The sequence below is a fragment of the Rhinopithecus roxellana genome, chromosome 8 (genome assembly GCF_007565055.1).
Source record: "Rhinopithecus roxellana isolate Shanxi Qingling chromosome 8, ASM756505v1, whole genome shotgun sequence".
Taxonomy (NCBI): domain Eukaryota; kingdom Metazoa; phylum Chordata; class Mammalia; order Primates; family Cercopithecidae; genus Rhinopithecus; species Rhinopithecus roxellana.
The window spans coordinates 89,212,353-89,228,506 of record NC_044556.1 but is presented as its reverse complement, the minus strand read 5'-3'; the positions used below and the strand labels follow the sequence as shown (position 1 = coordinate 89,228,506).

Sequence of the window (16,154 nt, the reverse complement as noted above, 5' to 3'; positions counted from 1 at the left end):
AAAAAAAAAAAAAAAAGTCAAAAAGTTTCTTTTTAATTTAGAGTTTATAAAAAAGTTACAATAAGCTAAGGTCAATTAAAGAAAGAAAAATTTAGTTTTACAAATTTAGTATAGGCTAAGTATACAGTGTTGATAAAGTCTACAGTAGTGTACAGTAATGTCCTAGGCTTCATATTCACTCATTACTCACTCACTGACTCACCCGAAGCAACCTCCAGTCCTCCAAGCTCCATTCATGGCAAGTGCCCTATAATGTTGTGCCATTTTAAAATATTTTACGCTATGTTTCTACTGTACCTTCTCTATGTTTAGGTATGTTTAGATACACAAATACTTACCATTGTGTTACGATTGCCTACAGTATTCAGTACAGTAATATGCTGTACAGGTTTGTAGCCTAGGAGCAATACGCCACACCACACAGTCTAGGTGTGTAGTAAGCTCCACCGTGTAGGTTTACGTGAGTGTACTCCACGATGTTTCCACAGCAACGAAATTGCCTAACAGTGCATTTCTTAGAACATATCCCCATTGTTAAGTGAGGCATGCCTGTACTTCAGGATAAAGGACTATTTCTAACCTACAAAGCTAATTAATAGTAACTAAATAATATGAGAAAAATAGGCTGGGCGTGGTGGCGGCTCATGCCTGTAATTCCAGCACTTTGGGAGGCCGAGGCGGGTGGATGGCTCTAGGCCAGGAGTCCAAGACCAGTCTGGCTAACATGGTGAAACCCAGTCTCTATTAAAAATACAAAAATTAGCTGGGCGTGGTGGCACACACCTGTGATCCTAGCTACTCAGGAGGCTGAGGTAGGGAATCACTTGAACCTGGGAGGTGGAGGTGGCAGTAAGCCAAGATCGCACCACTGCACTCCAGCCTAGGTGACAGAGCAAGACTCTGTCTCAACAACAACAAAAAAAATTAAAATTAAATAATAACAAAGAAAAATAGAGCTAAAAAATGTCTAAAGACAGCCAAGATTTGAGATTTGGCAAGAATATTGTTGAAGATAGTGGGAGAGGATTTGGCTCTGACATAACTAGCCAGATCACTTCCATAAGACATCAGAATGAAGCCTTTCCACTTGGGTTATTGTAAATACCAGGGCATATGGTTGCTTTGTGTACTAGAATGATATCAATATCCACCTGAAGAACTCTACCAGCTACACAGTGATATATCTGTGGCTCTAAAAGATCCATGGATTCCCAGGCAGTCACATGCAATCAGTGGCAAAGATGGGCCTGCTCACACCAGGCTGAGTGTGAGCTAAAATTAAAAAAAAAAAATGCAGGAGATTGACTTCATTTCAAAATGTAAGGTATACTCATTAGGGCAGGGAGACAGTGTGGTAGACAGAACGCTCTCCCCAAAGACACCCAGGCCCTAATCCTTGCCACCTGTGACTATGTTATGTTACATAGCAAAAAAGACTCTGCAGATGTAATTAAGGTTACAAACCTTAAAATAGGGAGATTATCTTGGATTATCCGAGTGTGCCCAATCTAATCACATGAGCCTTTCAAAGCAGACAACTTTCTCTGGCTGGAGGCAGGAAAGATGAGGTAGAAGGGGGACGTCAAAGAGATCTGAAGCAGGAGAAGGACTTGCCCTGCCATAGCTGGTTTGAAGATGAGGGAGGCCATGAGCTAGGGAAAGTAAGTGGCCTCTAAAAGATGAACTGACTCCCAGCTGATAGCCAGCAAGGAAACGGGACCTCAGTTCTACACCCACACGGAAGTGAATTCTGCCAACACTTGAATGAGTCTGAAGGTGGATCCTCCCCCAGAGCCTCCAGATAAGAGCCCAGATCATCAGCTGACATGGGGATTTGTCTTTGTGAGACCTGGAGCAGAGAAACCAGCTGAGGCTACTCAGACTGTTTTTTTGTTTTGTTTTGTTTTGCTTTGCTTTGTTTTGTTTTATTTTAAAGACAGGGTCTTACTGTCACCCAGACTGGAATACAGTGGCACGATCATAGCTCACTGAAGCCTCGATCTCCCAGGCTCAAGTGATCCTCCCCTCTTGCCCTCCCCAAGTAGCTGGGACTACAGACTCACACCACCATATTGGCTAATTTTTAAAATTTTTGTAAAGACAGGGGTCTCCCTGTGTTGCCCAGGATAGCCTCAAACTCCTGGGCTCAAGCGGTCCTCCCACCTTGGCCTCCCAAAGTGCTGGGATTATAGGTGTGAAGCTACTGTACCTGGCTCCTACTCAGACTTCAAATCTACAAAATGTGAGATAAAGTTGTTTCGTTTTAAGCAGCTAAATTTGTGATGAATTAATACAGCAGCAATAGAAAATTAATAGAGATAATGGGATAAGTAAGCCAAATCCCATTAGAGGTGGGATGTAATTACAATTTTTTTCACTTAAAAGGTGAAATAAAGGGCCAGGTGCAGTGGCTCAAGCCTGTAATGCCAGCACTTTGGGAGGCCAAGGCAGGCGGATTGCTTGAGCCTGGGAGTTCAAAACCAACCTGTACAACATAGTGAGACCATCCCCATCGTCCATACTTTAAAAAATACAAAAAATTAGCCAGGAGTAATAGTTGTAGTCCCAGCTACTTGGCTGAGGTGGGAGGAGTGTTTGAGCTGGGAGGTTGAGATTGCAGTGAGCTGTGATGGTGCCACTATACTTTAGCCTGGGTGACAGAGCAAGAACTTGTCTCAAAAAAGAAAGAAAGAAAGAAAAAACATTAAATAATTTTTAATGTATTGAAAACCACCCATAATCCCACCATCCTAAAACAAAATGCTTTTTGCATATCACATGTTTCCATGCAGCATGAGTAAATACTTATTTTAAAAATCAAGGTTTTGCCCGGGCGCCATAGCTCACGCCTGTAATCCCAGCACTTTGGGAGGCTGAGGCAGGTGGATCACGAGGTCAGGAGATCGAGACCATCCTGGCCAACATGGTGAAACCCCATCTCTACTAAAAAAAAAAAAAAAGAAAAAAATACAAAAAATTAGCTGGGCGTGGTGACGGGTGCCTGTAGTCTCAGCTACTCGGGAGGTTGAGGCAGGACAATGGTGTGAACCTGGGAGGCAGAGCTTGCAGTGAGCCACAATCGCGCCATTGCCCTCCAGCCTGGGTGACAGGGTGAGACTCATCTCAAAAAAAAAAAAAAAAAAAAAAAAATTAAGGTTTTGGCCAGGCATGGTGGCTCACCTTGTAATCCCAGCACTTTGGGAGGCCAAGACAGGTGGATCACCTGAGGTCAGGAATTCGAGACCAGCCTGGTCAACATGGTGAAACCCCGTCTCTACTAAAAATACAAAAATTAACTGGGTGTGGTGGTGCACACCTGTAGTCCCAGTTCTTCAGGAGGCTGGGGCAGGAGAATTACTTGAACCTGGGAGGTGGAGGTTGCAGTGTGCCGAGACTGCACCACTGTACTCCAGCCTGGGTGACAAAGCTAGACTCCGTCTCAAAAAAAAAAAAAGGCGGGGGGGTTGCTTTCTTTTCTCCTTTTTTTTTTTTTTTTTTTTTGAGACAGGGTCTCACCCTGTTGATCAGGCTGGAGTGCAGTGGCAGGATCTTAGCTCACTGTAACCTCCACCACCCAGGTTCAACTGATCCTCCCACCTCAGCTTCCTGTGTAGCTGGGACTATAGGCACGTACCACCACACCTGGCTAATTTTTTATTTTTATTATTTATTTATGTGTTTGTTTTGGTAGAGACAGGGTTTTGCCATGTTGCCCAGGATGGTCTCGAACTCCTGAGCTCAAGCGATCCGCCTGCCTCAGCCTTCCAAAGTGTTGGAACTACAGGCATGAGCCACCGCGCCCGGCCAAAATCAAGTTTTAATGTGCCTACTGCATAGGAAAAAGAAGTGAAGAGAGTTAAACTCCAAAAGGGTCACATTGGTTCTAAAGCTTTGTGTGGTAGGATTGAAAACAATGTTTTTCCATTTGTTCTCTCTCTTTTTTTTTTTTTCTGGCAAAGTGTCACTCTGTCGCCTAGGCTGAAGTGCAGTGGCATGATCTCGGCTCACTGTAACCTCTGCTTCCTGGGTTCAAGCGATTCTTGTGCATCAGCCACCAGAATAACTGGGAGTACAAGCATAGGCCATGATGCCCGACTAATTTTTGTATTTTTAGTAGAGACAGGGTTTTGCCACATTGGCTAGGCTTGTCTGGAACTCCCTGTTTTCAAATGATCGCCTGTCTTGTTCTCCCAAAGTACTGGGATTACAGGCATGAGCCACTGCAACTGGCCTTCCATTTGATATCATTTCTATTTTTTCTAAAATAAACACATATTATTTATGCAATAACAAAAAGAATGCAAAAATGCACTCAAAAATGTGCCTCTTTGGAGAGGCTCCTAGGACAGGGAGGATTGAGGGCCAAGGCACTCGCCATCTGTTTATCTGGGAGCAGCACAGGCTTCTCTCTCATTTCCTAGGTCATCTCAGTTCTTAGGAGAGACTGGCCTGCTGTTTAGAGATAGGAGAGACTGGCCTGCTGTTTAGAGGGAGGCCCTGAGGCTCTGATAGTGAAGAAGCAGAAGAACTAGACAGAAGTGAAGCAGCATCCATTTTGTCTGAGACAGCTGGAGGGGGCCATCAGGCAGGACAGAGGGGAGTGAAGAGGGAGGAAGGGCACGAACAGCTGAACGTGACTGGTGGATAACAGGATGGGAGTAGAGGGGTGAAGGTGGGCAGTCCTGGCAGCCCTGTGGACATGTCTGTTCAGAGACAGCAAAAGAGTAGCGGGTGCCCAGGAGACAAGTGCCAGCAGGGACTGAGTATGTCCCATGGCAGGATGGCAGTGCAAGGCTAGGGGTGTCCTTTAGGGTGGCTGGGTGGGAATGAAGGGCTTCCCCTCTCCTCTCCTCAACTTCGGTTCAGAGGAACTCCACAGGTATCAGATGTGATTGCCTTGGAAACCAAGGCAGAGGCCACAGCACCAAGGAAATGGGTCTTTAGAGTCAGCAAGGTCATTAAGAGAATAAAATGGGCTTACCTACATATAAAAGAGGTAACAGACTGGGTGCAGTGGCTCATGCCTGTAATCCTAACACTGGGAGGCCGAGGAGGGAGGATTGCTTGAGGTCAAGAGTTCAAGATCAACCTAGACCGACACAGTGAGACCTCATCTCTATTATATATTATATATATATATATAAAATATATATTTGTTTTTTCTGTTTTCTTACTTTGTTTTTAATTTTTGTCATTGTTTTCTCTTTTGTTCTTTTTTATTTCCATTTTATATTTTTTAAAAAATAAAATATAATAGATAAACTTTGTATATATAAACTTTAAACTTTGGAGATGAAAAAATAATAGATCAAAACTACCACAGGAAAGAACAGTTTGTGGTCAGTGACTCACTTGCTGCCCTAAGTCCAAACTGAGGGGAGCAAGTGCCTTTGCTACTCTGTCTCTTATGTGGCCAGTCCTGGCTGGGGATCAAGCCAACACTGGGGGTCACCAACATGGCCTCTTTTTTTTTTTTTTTTTTTTTTTTTTTTTTTAGACAGAGTCTCACACTGTCACTCAGGCTGGAGTGCAATGGCACGACCTTGGCTCACTGCAATCTCCACCTCCCGGGTTCAAGCAATTCTCCTGCCTCAGCCTCCTGAGTAGCTGAGATGACAGGTGCCTGCCACCATGCCTGGCTGTACTTTTAGTAGAGATAGGGTTTCACCATGTTGGCCAGGCTGGTCTCAAACTCCTATTCGCCTCAGCCTCCCAAAGTGCTGGGATTACAGGCATAAGCCACTGTACCTGGCCATCTTTCTTAGGCTTTTGCAGTTCTCCTAATTCACCCTGGCTCCTGGAAGCGGAAGCAAGAGATATCAAGGCAAGGCAACCAGGTAAGGGATGGGTTTTTGTGAGGGGTCGGAAAGGAGTGAGACACAAGTGTCCCCCCACCCCACTCCAAAGCACACATTCAGCTTCAGCACAACCTCGTGGACTGGAGGTCAGATCCAGAGCTCCCCACAGCCAGGAAAGGCAAAGGGCCCTGCAGTGCCCTGGCGGACTATGGGGAGGGTGAGTATCCTGCAGAGAAGCAGGTAGCATTAGGAAGCTGTGAAGGAGGGTAGACCCCGAACTTCCTCACTACCTGACAAAGACTCCTCTGTAACAAAAGGGAGGCCAAATGCAGGCAAGCAGAAATGAGACAAGGAGAAGAGAAGTGCTGGCAGCACAGTGTTCTAGTTCCATTTCTGAGGTCCTGTACTCTGTAGGTGCCCGTTCTGGTCTGTGAGTGCCCCTGTGCCTCTCCCAAGCACTGTACAGGAGTCCCCCTTTTCCTTCAGCCAGTTTGAACTGCTGGGTTTCTGGTTTCAGAGCTTTATGCTGGTTACCATTAGGCGATGTCACAACATAGCAGCTATGAGAGCTCTTAAAGCCCCAAACCACTGGACCTTACAAATCTCACTTCTGGGAGTCACATTAAGAAAATAATGAGTCAGGCAAAGATTTTATCACAATAGTATGAACAAAACTTTAAAAAATTGAAGGCCGGGAGCGGTGTCTCACGTCTGTAATCCCAGCACTCTGGGAGGCTGAGGTGGGTGGATCACGAGGTCAGGAGTTCGAGACCAGCCTGGCCAACATGGTGAAACCCCATCTCTACTAAAAATACAAACTTTGGCCGGGCGTGGTGGCTCACGCCTGTAATCCCAGCACTTTGGGAGGCTGAGATGGGCGGATCATGAGGTCAGGAGATCGAGACCATCCTGGCTAACACGGTGAAACCCCATCTCTAATAAAAATACAAAAACTTAGCCGGGCGTGGTGGCAGGCGCCTGTAGTCCCAGCTACTTGGGAGGCTGAGGCAGGAGAATGGCGTGAACCCGGGAGGCGGAGCTTGCAGTGAGCTGAGATCCGGCCACTGCACTCCAGCCTGGGCAACAGAGCCAGACTCCGTCTCAAAAAAACAAAAAAAAAAAAAAAACAAAAAAAAACAAACTTTGGCCGGGTGTGGTGTCGCATGCCTGTAATCCCAGCTACTCGGGAGGCTCAGGCAGGAGAATCGCTTGAACCCGGGAGGTGGAGGTTGCGGAGAGCTGAGATCGTGCCATTGTACTCCAGCCTGGGCAACAAGAGCGAAATTACGTCTCAATAAGTAAATAAAACAGAAATAGAGAATTATTTTCCTTAATAGTAAATATTATATTTGGTCCTCACTTTAAAAGGTGCACAAACTGAGGGCCTGGGGACTTGCTCAGGGAAGCTCACAGAAAGCAGCCCCTCGCCTGGAAGTGGGGGTGTGCATTACACGAAAAGGACTAGAAATGCTAGTAGAGAGACCATGGGAACTAAGGGTCCCCAGCTCTTCTGAGTCCTCTAGGAACGCCACCTTCTTCCTCTCCACTTCTGTCATTTTTCCCTGCGGCCTCTTATATTTACTACTGATGGAAAAGGAAACATCACATTCGTGGAGCTTTTTAAAGCAAGAGACAAGTCGGGCGCGGTGGCTCATGCCTATAATCCCAGCACTTTGGGAGGCCGAGGTGGGCGGATAACCTGATGTCAGGAGTTGAAGACCAGCCTGACCAACACGGTGAAGCCCCGTCTCTACTAAAAATACAAAAATGATCCGGTCGTGGTGGCGGGCGCCTGTAATCTCAGCTACTCGGGAGGCTGAGGCAGAAGAATCGCTTGAACCCGGGAGACGGACGTTGCAGTGAGCCGAGACAGCGCCACTGCACTCCAGCCTGGGTAACAAGAGTGAAACTCCGTCTCAATAAAAAAAAAAAGGCAAGTGACAGCAAGGGGCTGAGGGCGCGGGCTCGCGAAAGAGTCGAAGACTCGAACTTGTCCTTCTTGTATCTAGTTTGGACAAATTCGCGGGAACCACCCAAGTTCAAGTGAATAAGCCGTGGCTGACCACCCTGGTGCCGCCTCTCCGCCACCCTGTCTGAACCTACGCCAGGAGGGCCTCGTTCATCCCCGCAAATCGGCAACCTGGAGAATTCCTCTGGGCCATGAGGGGCATCTGATGGCCAGCGCCAGAAATAATATTAGCCAGACCTGGGTCGGGCCTCAGCCCTGAGCCCGAGATGGCTTAGGGACAACGACCTCAGCCTTGGGGTGGGGTGTCTGGCGTCCCTGGGCCGGCGGGGGCCCGAAGCTCACGCCTAGCTGCCACAGGAGCTTCCGGGACTAGAGCCCGGAGTTCCGCCCTCCAATTGCGAGCGGAAGAGGCGGATACGCGGCCCGTGCGCGGCCGCGGATTGGCCCACCCCGAGATCCTGGCCGCGGACTGGTAGTCCGGCGGGGCGGGGCCACATGGCCTAAGGCGCCATCTGTAGCCCGAGAGATACCTGCTGGAGGAGTCCAGTGTTGCACCATCCCGGAAACCGCTGTTAGCTTGCCCGCCCTCGGCGCGCCGCCCGTTGGCCCCTGCGCTGTCCGCCCTTCCCCTAGCGTTATTTCCGGGCCCGCGCTGAGGGGGTTCCTGCGGCTGCCAGGGGGTGTGAGCCGCAGGCCATGAGCGTGGGCATCATCGGAGCCGGCCAGCTGGCCTATGCTCTGGCGCGGGGCTTCACGGCCGCAGGCAAGCGCGTGGAGGCGGGAGGCGGCTTCGCGGGCGGTCCCGAGGCCCGAGCGGGCCTCCGTCCCACTGGCATGAGAGAATGAAAGGGGAGTTTGCGTCCGGTGGGGTAGATGAGACTCTGGTTGAGCAGCAAGTGCGTCTTCTGTCCTCGTAGAGGGTTGATGGGGAGAGGGAGACTGACACTGTTAGGGCGGCTCTGGGTTTTAGAGCCAGGGAAAGCGTGATAACGGGCTGGACCGCGACCCCTAGTTAAAAAGCTCTGTCTTCTGCAGGTATCCTGTCGGCTCACAAGATAATAGCCAGCTCTCCGGAAATGAACCTGCCCACGGTGTCCGCGCTCAGGGTAGGTGGAGCGGGGCGGAGTGGGAAGCGGGTGGAGGCCCTGGAAAAGGATGACCTGAGATGAAGTGAGTCCGCCCGTCCCTGCGCCCAAGTGCTGGTCTTTGGCCGGCGGTGACATTCACTCCAGGAACATCACAAGCTTTCCACCTTCTCTTGGGCAGCTCAGTGTGGTGGCAACACCAAAGCAGACATACTGGGGGTCAGATCCAGACACTGGAGTGGTAGAGGATCAACTGAGGTAATATGATGAAAGCACCTGGCACATAGTAGGTACCCAATAAACACTCATTTAAAACAATTTTTTTTCAGACAGGGTCTTACTCTGTTGCCCAGGTTGGAGTGCAGTGGCACGATCTCAGTTCACTGCAGCCTCCGCCTCCCGAGTTCAAGCGATCCTCCCACCTCAGCCTCCCAAGTAGCTGGGATTACAGACACCCACCACGCTCGGCTAATTTTTGTATTTTTAGTAGAGAATACTGTTGGCCAGGCTGGTCTCAAACTCCTGGCCTCAAATGATCTGCCCGCCTCGGCCTCCCAAAGTGCTGGGATTACAGGGGTGAGCACCCTCAGCCATTTTTCTTAATAGACTAGTTGTATGACCTTAAAGTGCTCAGCCACTTTGAGGCTATTTCCTCATTTTACAACAGTGGCCACTTTGCTGTTATTCTGAGCTGTGAATGAGCATATTGGGAAGAATCTGGTGAGTTAGTTGTTCTGCTCTCCAAAAACATATTCCAAGTCTTTACCCAAAACCTGTGCTCTGTGGGAGAGGATGGTTGATGAGGCAGGTGACAGGCAGTGTCTGTGTCTAGGGTGGGCTGATGTCCCTAGAACTGGAGGGTCTTACTTCTCAGTTTGGAGTCATAGAGGAATGGATGACTTCCAGCCTAGCCCTGGACCGCGTGGAGACTGTGCGTTCCCCACGAACAAGCAGCCAGAGTTAGGATGGGGCCTGACTCAGCTGTTCTTCTGATGACCAGGTATTAGCATTTCCCTTTGCCCTGCCACTTTTCATCATAGGGCCTTCTTACCTAGCAGAGGAGTGCCTTAGATGCCAGAAGATTGGCAGGGAAGAAGGGCAGCCACTTCGTGGTTACCATGGAGAAGCTTGTCATCCTCCAAGCCTGTGCTTACTTGTCCAGTAGCAACAATAGGAAACTATATCATTTGGGATAGGGGCAGAACCCTGAGGGCATGCAGCTAAGAATTCCAGACTGCATCTGGCAGAATGGGTTTGGCAGGGGTTCAGCTGCTCCCTGGGAGGCCTTGGCATAGCCAGGCTGCTCCAGCACTGTGAGCTGGGAGTTTCCTCTTGCAGAAGATGGGTGTGAACCTGACACGCAGCAACAAGGAGACAGTGAAGCACAGCGATGTCCTGTTTCTGGCCGTGAAGCCACATATCATCCCCTTCATTCTGGATGAGATTGGGGCCGACATACAAGCCAGACACATCGTGGTCTCCTGTGCGGCTGGTGTCACCATCAGCTCTGTGGAGAAGGTGCCCATCTCAGCCCTGATGCCCCTTGTGTGAGGGGAGGGTTGACCCAGGAATGGCAGCTAATGGGTGGGTGCTGATGGGAGCTGTGCCCTGGCCACTCACTCGGCTCTCTCCCTCACCCTAGAAGCTGATGGCGTTCCAGCCAGCCCCCAAAGTGATTCGCTGCATGACCAACACACCTGTGGTAGTGCGGGAAGGCGCTACAGTGTACGCCACGGGCACCCATGCCCTGGTGGAGGATGGGCAGCTCCTGGAGCAGCTCATGAGCAGCGTGGGCTTCTGCACTGAGGTGGAAGAGGACCTCATCGATGCCGTCACGGGGCTCAGTGGCAGCGGGCCTGCCTATGTGAGACCCTCATTTGCTCACTCAGCCTTCCAGGAACCCAGGCAGCAAGTTGGGCTGGCAGGCAGGCTTGGACTGGGGGTGGCGCCCGCCTCTTGGGCACAGCTGGCTGGTACAGGATGCTGACCGTTGGAGCTAGTTCCAGTCATCAGAAAGCAGACCTTAGGAAAGGTCCTTCAGTGCCTTTGGCCTGGGTCTTAGTGAGTGTCTCCACAGGCATTCATGGCTCTGGATGCATTGGCTGATGGTGGGGTGAAAATGGGTTTGCCACGGCGCCTGGCAGTCCGACTCGGGGCCCAGGCCTTGCTGGTCAGTATCTTTCCCCCGCATGTTCAGGACCAGGGTGTGGAATGGGGGTTCTTGGGCGTCACTGAGCTGGGGCGAGAGTTGGTTGGGAAACCGGGGTAGCAGTTGGGCAGGAGCAGTGGGTGTGGGGAAGCCTGTTCCAAAGTACACCAACAGCTTTCTCCTAATGTGCCCTTCCCCATAGGGAGCTGCCAAGATGCTGCTGGACTCGGAGCAGCATCCATGCCAGCTCAAGGACAATGTCTGCTCCCCTGGGGGAGCCACCATCCACGCCCTGCACTTTCTGGAGAGTGGGGGCTTCCGCTCTCTGCTCATCAATGCAGTTGAGGCCTCCTGTATCCGAACACGGTGAGTCCATCCCGCTGACCTCTGTCCCAGGCCCTTCACTCCTAGTTGGTCCCTGGGCTGGGTTGAGCACCATTGGCAGAACCTGCTGTCTTGGGTCCCATTTAGCAGTGCTGGAGTCTGTGCTCTGTTAATAACCACAGCTTAGTAGATTTTGTTTACCTAAGAGTTTGCAAGCCTTACTTCACTTAATTCTCACTGTATTTCAGATGGCCAGGATTAACTTTGACTTATAGATGGGAAGTTGAGGCTCAGAGACAATTTTCCCAAGGTCAAACAGCTAAAAAGTGATGGAGACAGGATTCTAATTTGAGTCTATGACTCCAAACCCTGTCACTGTCCCCATATGATCACAGATACCACTTGGGGCTCTATGTCTAGCTCAGATCAAACAAGATAAATAAGACAAACCCATACTTAGTTAACTAGTACTTCTTAGAAGTACTAGTTGGGAAGTGTTTGTCTTGGGGCTCTAATTTTTGGTGGTGTCAGATCAACAAGCTTGAGGGTTGTGTGGATAGTGGAGACTCAAAGCTCTGGCCCCAGGGTTTATTGCCTTCCTTCAGTCCTTCTGGGGTTTTGTCTGCAGAGAGCTACAGTCCATGGCCGACCAAGAAAAGATCTCCCCAGCTGCCCTTAAGAAGACGCTCCTAGACAGAGTGAAGCTGGAATCCCCCACAGTCTCCACACTGACCCCCTCCAGCCCAGGGAAGCTCCTTACAAGAAGCCTGGCCCTGGGTGGCAAGAAGGACTAAGGCAGCATCTACCCACTCTGTGATTTAGAGCCCTCAGTTGAGAGCCCCTGCCCCACCCCCTCCATTGCTCCTCCTCACCTTTGCAAGGAGAAAGCAGGCTCAGGTAGTTTTCAGGGCTTTGTGATAAAACCTCCTTAAATCTGTTCAGACCAAGCAGTGCGAGCTTCCTCTCCTGTGCCATGTTGGAAGATGTTCTGAAGGGGTGATAGATGCTGGAAGCCAGACACAACCCTGCATACCCCACTCAGTTGGCGGAGGCTGGGGCTGGGACTGGAGTCAGCCCAGCTGGGAGGAAGGGCTAGGGAGGATCTGCAGCTAAAGCCCAAGGCAGGGTTGGTTTGATGCCAAGGCAAAGTGGTGAGAGAGAAAATAGGAAAGGGGCTTTTCTCTGAATTGGTAAATGGGAACGAAGGGAGCAACTTAAGATTGTCACAATCACAAGTATACAGGATTAGACTGTGTTTATATTTAACTCTTGCTTCATAAGTGTACCATTTAAAGAGTGTACCATTTAATGCTAAGTTTAACTGCTTTAATAAAGTTTGTTTTTAAATATCTTGCTTTTGTTAGGCTTAATCTTAAATAATCATCCTGGAGAACTCGACGCCCTTGTGGGGTCCTCGCCGCTTCTCTGCAAGAGCACTGTCCAAGGGCTAGAAGTAGGGATGAGAGGAATAAGGGGCCAGGCCCTTGGTCTGGATCAAGGTGTTGTTCTAGAATGAGCCAAAGCTAATGGCAGGGAAGAGCCAAGTGGGCTGCATGAGTTGTGGGTCAGCAGCCCAGAATAAAGGGGAAAGCCATCTGCTTCGATATGGGGCAGGCACTGCTGAGCATTTGATCCTCACAGCTGCCCTCTGAAGGAAGAACTGTTCTTTTCTCACCTTATAGAAGATGTCAAGGCTGGCTGGGCGTGGTGGCTCATTGCCCATAATCCCAATACTTTGGGAGGTCAAGGCGGGCGTATCACGAGGTCAGGAGATCGAGAACATCCTGGCTAACACAGTGAAACCCCATCTGTACTAAAAATACCAAAAAAAAAAAAAAAAAAAAATTAGCCGGGCGTGGTGGTGGGTACCTGTAGTCACAGCTACTTGGGAGGCTGAGGCAGGAGAATGGCGTGAACCTGGGAGGCGGGGCTTCCAGTGAGCTGAGATCACGCCACTGCACTCCAGCCCAGGTGACAGAGCGAGACTCCATCTCAAAAAAAAAGATGATGTCGAGGCCTAGAGGGATAAGCAACTTATCCCTAGTTGTACTACTGGTCAGTGGTGGGACTGTCTGTGTTCTTAGCTATCAATTCTGCAGCTTCCCAGAAGTAGCTGGGCATGCCATTCACACAGTCAGACATCCAGTGTTTCTCTAGGCAGGCCGGCGTGTGCCTGGTACTTGTTCCCGGGAGCTCCCTGCCTGTGCAGCAGGGCTGTTTGAAAAGGCATGGGAGGCTGGGCACAGTGGCTCATGCCTGTAATCCCAGCACTTTGGGAGACCAAGGTGGGCATATCATGAGGTCAAGAGATCGAGACCATCCTGGCCCACATGGTGAAACCCCATCTCGACTACAAATACAAAAATTAGCCAGGCGTGGTGGTGTGTACCTGTAATCTCAGCTACTTGGGAGGCTGAGGCAGGAGAATTGCTTAAACCTGGGAGGTAGAGGTTGCAGTGAGCCAAGATTGTGCCACCGTACTGTACTCTACCCTAGCAAAAGAGCAAGACTCAATCTCAAAAAAAAAAAAAAAAAAAAAAAGAAAAGGCATGGGCATTGGCATCAGCATCAGCTCTGGGTTCAAATCTTATTGATTCTCCTGCTTTCTACTCCACAGCCCTGGAGAAGTTACCGAATTTCTCTCATCTCAGGGTTTCATCCCTTATAAATATGGAGCCCATGCTTCATCAAAAGGTTGTGGTGGGTGTTAAATGAGACCGTGTGGCAGTGCTCAACAGAACATCTGGAACACCATGGCCCCTTTGTGTAAATGGTGTTCTTCCTTTACCCTCCTGCTGAGAAGAGAGGAGAGCCTTGTTCCATTCCACTGAGTCAGGGCAGCCCCCGTTCTAACTCCAAAACTGAGAGCACATGGGAAGTCCTTCTTCTGGGCCGACACAGCAAATGCAATACTAAAAACTCATTTAAAACCCCCAGTATGTGGCAGGCACCTTGCAGACACTTCACATACAATCTCATGGCCTTAGGAGCTGGATATAATTTTTTTTTCCCCAGAAAAGTGAGGCTCAAAGAGGTTAGATACAAGTTGCCCAAAAAGATTTGAACAGACATTTCACCAAAGAAGATAAACAAATGGTGAAGAAGCACATGAAAAGATGCTCAATCTTAAAATAGTTATTAGGGAAATACAAATCAAAGTCCAATGAGATACCACTTCACACCCACAAGTATGACTGTTCTTGGTTTAAAAAATATATAGCAAATGTTGGCAAGCATGTGGAGAAATTGGAACCCTTGTGCATTGCTGGTGGGGATGTATAATGATGCAGCCACTTTGGGAAACAGTCTGACACTTCCTCAAAAGATTAAATAAGCTGGGTGTGGTAGTGCACGCCTGTAGTCCCACCTACTCGGGAGGCTGAGAAGGGAGGATGGCCTGAGCCCAGGAGTTCAAATCTAGCCTGGGCAACATAGCAAGAGCCTACCTCTTAAAAAAAAGAGTTACCAAATGACTCAGCAATTTCACTCAAAGTTATACACTGAAGAGAAAGACTTGCTTGTGAATGTTCATGACAGTACTATTAAGTAGCCCCAAGGTAGAAATAACCCAATTGGTCATCAGCTGGTGAATGGGTAAATGTGTTACACCCACACAATGGAATACTCAGCAGTAAAAGAGATAAGAGTAGAGACACATGAACCTGTAAGACATGTTGAGTAAAAGAAGCCAGTCACAAAAAGGCCATGTATTATATGATTCCATTTATATGAAATGTCCAAAAATTGCAAATCTATAGTGACAGAAATAGAGGTTGCCAGGGACTGTGGTGGCAATGGGAAGAGCGCAGAGTTTCTGTTGGAGCCATGACAATGATGTAAAATAAGATCACAGTGATGGTTTGCACAACTCCGTACATATGGTCATTGAATTGTACACTTAAAATGGGTGAATTTTATGGCATATAAATCATACACAATAATGTTTTAAAAATGAAATAAGCTGCCCAAGTTTTAATTAGCTAAGAAGTGGTGCCAGGATTCAAATCGGTATCTGATGCCAAATCCTATCCTCTCTGTGCTAGGCCTGCTGGCAAGTCATCCTAGATGACAAGAGATTGTTCCCCACATTTTCCTCTCCTCCATCCCCTGCAAGGCCACCCCTTTCCCCAGACCTAAATATACCAACATACATTTACTGATGACCTACTAACTGCCAGGCCCTGTCTTATATCTTGGTGCATGGGGTCACCCTGGCTGAGGTGTGTCCTCACCTGCCGATCACTGCTGCCCTTCCCTTCTGAACTTCAGTCAGGTGTGATCAGGGCCAGATGGGAATGAGGGTGGCTGAGGCCCTGGTCCTTCTTCAGGGAGAGGAGGAGAGGGCCATTCCTTGGAGAAAATTTCCAGTCATCTCTCCCCAAGACCTCAGGCCTGTCTGGGGAGGTCAGGAAGTACCCAGGACTTCCCCCTCCCAGCTGCCCACCTTCTCACGGGGCTGATGAGCCTTGGGGCCAGAGCTGCCCGCAGTCAGTGAGGGCTGGCAACTCCCTGAGGTGGTCAAGAGAGCCCCCAATGTGTCAGGCCCCAGACAGAGGCACTAGAGCTTGCATTCTAGTCTCATCAGGTGTCCAAGCCACCAGGAAAGCATCCAGATACCCCTGCAAGAGCTGGCATTGGGGGTTAGCACAGCCTTTTCACTAAGGATTTGCTGAATGCTCCTCTCAGTGCCCTGTGAGGCCTGGGTCTGTCCTAGGCAGACCGTCTTGGCCCAGCGCGATGGCTCACGCCTGTCATCCTAGCACTTTGGGAGGCCAAGGCAGGCAGGTCGCTTGAGACCAAGAGTTTGAGACCAGCCTGGGCAACATGGT

At 49.4% G+C, this 16,154-nt stretch overlaps 1 protein-coding gene across 7 annotated transcripts; it reads left to right on the top strand.

Moving 5' to 3' along the window:
- Positions 1–8,238: 8,238 nt before the first annotated feature.
- Positions 8,239–12,676, top strand: PYCR2 (pyrroline-5-carboxylate reductase 2). 7 transcript variants are annotated; one of them, XM_030936085.1, is made up of 8 exons: positions 8,472–8,530; positions 8,803–8,873; positions 9,034–9,110; positions 10,191–10,370; positions 10,495–10,716; positions 10,930–11,022; positions 11,204–11,367; positions 11,954–12,676. In XM_030936085.1, the coding sequence occupies exons 4-8, from the start codon at positions 10,194–10,196 to the stop codon at positions 12,117–12,119; spliced, it is 822 nt and encodes a 273-aa protein (XP_030791945.1). In that variant the 5' UTR covers positions 8,472–8,530; positions 8,803–8,873; positions 9,034–9,110; positions 10,191–10,193; the 3' UTR covers positions 12,120–12,676. The 7 variants fall into 7 exon arrangements, with proteins under 7 accessions (XP_010380381.1, XP_010380389.1, XP_030791945.1 ...); XM_030936082.1 differs by lacking the exon at positions 8,472–8,530 and adding an exon at positions 8,579–8,663; XM_010382079.2 differs by lacking the exon at positions 9,034–9,110 and having other exon boundaries at positions 8,239–8,530.
- Positions 12,677–16,154: the final 3,478 nt, after the last annotated feature.

What these genes read in the sequence shown, in the direction of transcription:
- PYCR2 (XM_030936082.1), top strand. Translation starts at nt 8,641, where the DNA reads ATGAGACTCTGGTTGAGCAGCAA. An exon ending in CCATCAGCTCTGTGGAGAAG is followed by an intron (nt 10,371 to 10,494) that starts GTGCCCATCTCA and finishes CCCTCACCCTAG; the next exon opens with AAGCTGATGGCGTTCCAGCC. An exon ending in GCCTCCTGTATCCGAACACG is followed by an intron (nt 11,368 to 11,953) that starts GTGAGTCCATCC and finishes TTTTGTCTGCAG; the next exon opens with AGAGCTACAGTCCATGGCCG.